Source organism: Arachis hypogaea, chromosome 14, assembly GCF_003086295.3.
Source record: "Arachis hypogaea cultivar Tifrunner chromosome 14, arahy.Tifrunner.gnm2.J5K5, whole genome shotgun sequence".
Lineage (NCBI taxonomy): Eukaryota > Viridiplantae > Streptophyta > Magnoliopsida > Fabales > Fabaceae > Arachis > Arachis hypogaea.
The window spans coordinates 5413373-5419095 of record NC_092049.1 but is presented as its reverse complement, the minus strand read 5'-3'; the positions used below and the strand labels follow the sequence as shown (position 1 = coordinate 5419095).

Below are 5723 nucleotides of genomic sequence, written 5' to 3'. Positions count from 1 at the left end.
CTACACCTATACTAATCCAGAATAACCATTTAGATATCAGAGATAATAAACATCTGATATCCTACTGAATCGAACACAATACAGCCTATTATATACATTGTATAAATACTCCATTGATTTTTTATATTTCCTCTTGTTATAAACAACAGATGAAAATAAAAGGTCCAAAGAGACAACACTACATAGAAAACAAACCAAGAAGCAGCTACAATACCTCTTCTATTCGCATAAAAAAAAAAATTCAACTCTGAATCCAAATCAGCTAATCGCTGAATCATAAACACTAGGAGGAAAAGCTATCAGGTGAAAAAGATTCTATGATCACTGGTCTGAACCCCAACTTGCAAGCCACACAAAGACCCAATCAACTTTTTTTAAAAAATATTTGAACTTCTCTTTTTATTAGAGTCATAATAAGTAGAGTAGAATAAGATTTAAGTTTTAATATAGCTTTATCGGTAAATTTAAATTCTTCAATTCGAACGTTCTCCACTTTAAATTTCTCAATCCAATTTGACTTGCAAAAATATTTTCACTTAAATATAATATTTAATTCTTTTATATTTTATATTATTAAATATTATTTTGTAGTATTAACAAATTAAATTATTAATTTAGTGGACTAAGTATTTGTGGCAAAGAGAATAGCTGTAATTTAAGTCTCTACTCATTTATATATATTATTAAGAATATAAAAAGTTTGACGAATAGGATTAGTTCAACACCTAAATCTCACTCTATCCATACTTTTATACATTTTTAAGCAATTTCTTTTAAGATATAAAAGATAAAATTTATTATCTCTTTTCAATTTTTATCATTTATTTTTAATACTAAAGACAGAAAATATGTAAAATAATATACAAATAAGTGATGCATATAAGTTACAACATTACTAAATCAACTTGCACATGTGTTTTATTATTCTTTTTATTATTATTCTTTATTACTAATTATATATTTAAAAAATTAGCGATTTTTTTATATTGAAACGGAATTGAGAGTTAAGATATTAGTCCCATTGGATAGAGAAACCTCTCTACAATCATCATACGATATTTGGCTAAGAAAATTTGGAGGAATATCAATAAAATGGTACCCTGCACTCTTCTTAAGCCCCTCTCTCTATCAAGGCATCAGCAAGGTTATATTTAAAAATATAAGTTATAAATATATAAAATTATTAAGAGTAAAGTATCATTTTTGTCCTTAATGTTTGGGGTAAGTCTTATTTATGTCCCTAACATTTAAATCATCCTATTTGTATCTTTAACGTTTATAAAAGTGATTCAATGTTATCCTACTGTCAATTATACTAACAAATCAGATTATATTTTTCAATTATTCTCACTTGAATGTATTCATTCTCAATTAAGTCTCACTTGAATATGTTCGATTTTAATATTATACCCACTATTTGTGTTTAGATTCAATTATGTCTCTAAAAAAGTGAATTATGTAAATGTTGTAGGAATTAGTTTCAACTTTTGATGAGCTATTTTTCGAAGTGGATCATCGATTCTATCCCAGACATTTGTATTATAACTTCAAGAAGAGATTTTAAAACTCAAACTAAAGCGCTCATGATGTGTAATTAACGATAGAATAACATTGAATCACTTTTACAAACGTTAGAGATACAAATAGGACGATTTAAACGTTAGAGATACAAATAAAATTTACTCCAAACGTTAGAGACAAAAATAATACTTTACTCAATTATTAAACTAAAAATAAAAAAATTGAGTGTTAAAATTATTTTGAAAAAGGTGGCAAAGTCTACACTCTCCTTTTGAGAAATGTTCCGGGGTATGTAACTCAGAAGAATGATTTGAGATCAAACAGTCAAAGGCCATGTGAATATCCTATCATCCCTATCTTCTGCACCTAGAATCCCACTTGCTCCAGTGTATGTGTGTGTTTACCATTACCAACAATGTCTCAATTAGCCTCCAAAATACTAGTGTAGCTGGAATAATTAAATGCCATTATTTTTTCAATAAAAATTAAAATCCTGACACAAGAATTTGGTGTTTATCACAATTCCGAGTGATAGTGATGATGATTGTGGTGGCCCACACTCACACACTAGCACTGTTTGGGGTCACTGGGGTCCATCCCCTCAAATGCACCCAACTTCAGTGTGCACCCCACCACACAAACATCCATGATTTCTTCACATTGGAACAAGGGACACACTCGTATAAATTAAAATATATTATAAGATCCAAAAGCTAGCTGCTACTCACACCATTCTTTAATTCAATAAGATAGGACTATGCGTGACAGAACAAATCATAAACAATACTGCTAGCATAACTCATCATTATGATTCTTAATAATAGTAATAGTAATAATTTTGCTGCTTTGTCATGTTACAAATTCTGCACTATCAAAATTAACTCTTTCTACTAAAGTCATCAGGACCAGCACAATTAATTTAAATTTTAAAGAGAGAGAGAGAGAGAGAGAGATGGGCAATAATTCTTTCTTTTTTTTCACCCCATTCTCTAATTTTGTTTTTGTTGTGAAAATTTTATTTCTGTTTTGCATCATATAAACACATATAGACAGGTCACATGGAGGAAGCCCACCATGACCACATTCCCCAGCTACATCTCATCTCATACTCCCAAGAAACATAAATATTATATAAGTACCCTATAAATTACTCCCCTATGGTAAAACTCAAACCTCTCTACTTTGGTTTTTTTGTTTTTTTTAAACCTGGGATGAAAAAGAAGATAATAAAAAGTAAACTGAAAATGAAACTAAATTTAAAAGATGAAAAAAAGGAAAAGAAAAAAACTCATTTGTTTCCATTGTATAATATTGCATCATCTTGATGATCAGAGAGAATTGCAAAGCAACCACCACAACCAAACTATTTCATCATGATCCATATTTCACATAATGCTGCAGCTTGAGGTATTTTCATCACTGAAAAAATTGGAATATGTTGGTTCTGGAGGAGGAGGAGGGTAGCTGTAAGGGTTGTAAGGAGGAGGAGGGTACATGTAATTCACTGCCATTGGAGGCCTTGCATACATCATTGGTTGGAATCTATCATTCCCCATTGCTCTTTGTTGGTTCATCATTGCAGCCATGTATTGTTGTTGGTTGTAAGGGTTTCCGCCCATACCCTCCGGAGCCGCGGAGCCGCCCTGTGGGAAGTACCCAGCCGGGCCGCCCCCGCCGCCGTTGACTGCTGCGGCGGGGAGGCCCTGAACGGCCGGGATGTTCCCCATTTGGTTCATTGGCATTGAGCCCATTGGGAGGTTCATTGGGCCCATATTGGGCCCACCCATGCTAGGATGATGACCACCAAGGTTTTGGAACCCATTGCTCATCATAGCTTGAGCACCACCACCACCACCACCATTACCACCTTCACCCATCATTGAATTACCCTTTTTGCCCCCATTGCCATTGTTTGGATTGCCGCCACCGCCGCCGTGGTGCCCATTGTTACCATTCTTGTTTCCACCTCCATTGTTTCCATTTTGCATAGGACCTCCATTTTTGCCACCATTGTTTTTGTTACCACCTTGAATCTGGTTGTTACCACCGCCACCGCCACCGCCGCCTCCTTTCTTTCCTCCTCCATTTCCATTTTTACCGTCGTTCCCACCACCCATCCCCTGCATCTGCACAGGCAAACCTCCACCACCACCACCACCGCCGCCGCCTTTCTTGCCGTTGCCTCCTCCATTTCCGCCGCCGCCGCCACCACCCTTCTGAGCATTCATGATGCCATTCAACATCATATTATGAGCAGCACCATTTCCCATAGGGAGCTTCATCTTGTTCAATGGATGGTGAGGATCATCCATCTCATCATCAAATTCGTCATCAAAGTCATCATCATCATCAAACTCATCCAACTCGTCATCAGACAAATCATCCTCCTCAGGAGGCAAACTGAACTTCACTTGCTTCATGTTGTTGTTGTTGTTGTTGTTGTTCTTGGGGTTCTGATTTGGAGCCATCATTTGCATGTCCTTGAATTGAGGAAGCTTCAGATCTTGAAACCCTTTCATCTGCTGAAGCTGCTGCAACTGCTGCTGCAGCTGTTGCTGTGGATTCTGCCCACCGCCACCACCTTTGGGTTGGTTATTCCCAGCCTTCTGACCCTTGTTGTTACCACCGCCGCCGCCGCCGCCACCACCTTTGCCATTGTGCTCAATTTGCATGTTCTTCATCTGGTTAGCAAGGTGGTTCTGATTATTATGGTTGTTGTTGTTGTTGTTGTTGGGTTTAGGAGCACCCCAAAGCTCTGCATGTTTGCCTGATTTTGCAAGCTTCTTGATGAGAACGTTTGGATCCACGTTCCCTGAAACCGTGACCTTCCCCTGTTCTGAATCTATCTCGGTCGTAAACACCCCTGTCGAACAAAACATAAAATAAGACACCTTGGATTCAAGATATAATTAAGAAGAAATGTGTGTGCATACCATCAATCTTCTGGAGGATTTTCTTGACTTTATGCTTGCACCCATCACAGTGTATGTTCACTTTAAGAACACATTTCTGCATGCACAAGCAATCCCAAAAACAGAATAAATAACATGAAGTTAAAGGAGATAGATGGAGTAAGTGTTGGTACCTGTATCTTCAAAATCTCTTCTTTACTCATATTCTGGAGAAAGAAGGTAGATCTGAGAGAGGGTTGGAAGCAAACACAGAAGCCAATGAATGAGAGGAAAAACAAAAGAAAAAGGTGGTCTGAGTGAAAACAGAGATAGCGAGTCCTGAACAACAAAGGCTCAGACTTGGAGAGAAAGAGAAAGAGAAAGAGAAAGAGAAAGTGCTTCCCTCAAACAAAAACACAGTCTTGTCATTAAAAGCTTTCAATCCTCTATTTCAGGGTGTAATAACAAACAAAGAGAGACAACCGTTTTTGTTTTTCTATTGCAACAACTTCAAAAAAAAAAAAAAAAAGACTTGTGTTATTGTGTGTTGTAACTTGTAACTTGTAACTCGCTACACTTTTTTAACCGTCGCCATGTCTTCTCTTTCCGGAATCGTAATTGGGAAGCTTCAATGTTCAATCACTCACCCAATGTGCCAAAGGCTTTGCCTCTCTTACGTAACACATTTTCATTTTATTCCTTCCCCAAACAAATCTAAACTAGATTCCACTTTTCTTTTTTTCTTAATTCTACTATTCATATTATTTCAATTTATTATTATTAAATATTAAATCATCTTCATCTATGTTTCCACCACTTCAAAATGAGTTATAATTTATGGGAAGGTATGAGGAGAAATAAAATATTTGTATAATGTGTACAATAGAGGTTTAGGGAGTATTAGAGATATAATCATTAGTATTATCTTTTTCCGTCAACCCAAATTTTTGGGATGACATGGTATTAGAACGCAAGATTCGAAAGGTTAAGAGTTCGATCTTTAGTGAACCCCAAAATCAGTTTAAGCTCTCTAGTACTCAGGATGGTTACTCTAGATAGTATAGAGATGTTCATTTTGTAACTCAATAGCCCATTGTACACAACTACACATTATACAAATAATCTATTGTCTCCCTAACGGGACTCATAATTTATAATCTACATTTTTTTTTAGAATTCATATTTTCATAAAGAAAAAAATATTAAATAAGTCATTAAAAAAATCGTGTAAATTTATAAATATCTGAGATAAAAAACAAATAATTTTATGAAAATTCTTTGACAAGATGGCAAAGAAAACTTTCGAAAATA

General features: G+C 35.4%; 1 protein-coding gene across 1 annotated transcript; it reads right to left on the bottom strand.

Annotated features, from left to right (window-relative positions):
- Window positions 1-2484: 2484 nt before the first annotated feature.
- LOC112741157 (heavy metal-associated isoprenylated plant protein 32) lies at window positions 2485-5140 on the bottom strand. The gene is made up of 3 exons (XM_025790021.3): window positions 4607-5140; window positions 4455-4530; window positions 2485-4384 (listed from the first exon to the last, which is right to left on the bottom strand). Exons 1-3 carry the CDS (start codon window positions 4634-4636, stop codon window positions 2907-2909), a joined length of 1584 nt encoding a protein of 527 aa, XP_025645806.1. The 5' UTR covers window positions 4637-5140; the 3' UTR covers window positions 2485-2906.
- Window positions 5141-5723: the final 583 nt, after the last annotated feature.

Coding starts and splice junctions, on each gene's coding strand:
- LOC112741157 (XM_025790021.3), bottom strand. CDS start 4,636: ATGAGTAAAGAAGAGATTTTGAAGATACAG. Junction 4,531..4,606: donor AAGAGATTTTGAAGATACAG/GTACCAACACTT, acceptor TTGTGCATGCAG/AAATGTGTTCTTAAAGTGAA. Junction 4,385..4,454: donor AATCCTCCAGAAGATTGATG/GTATGCACACAC, acceptor TTTGTTCGACAG/GGGTGTTTACGACCGAGATA.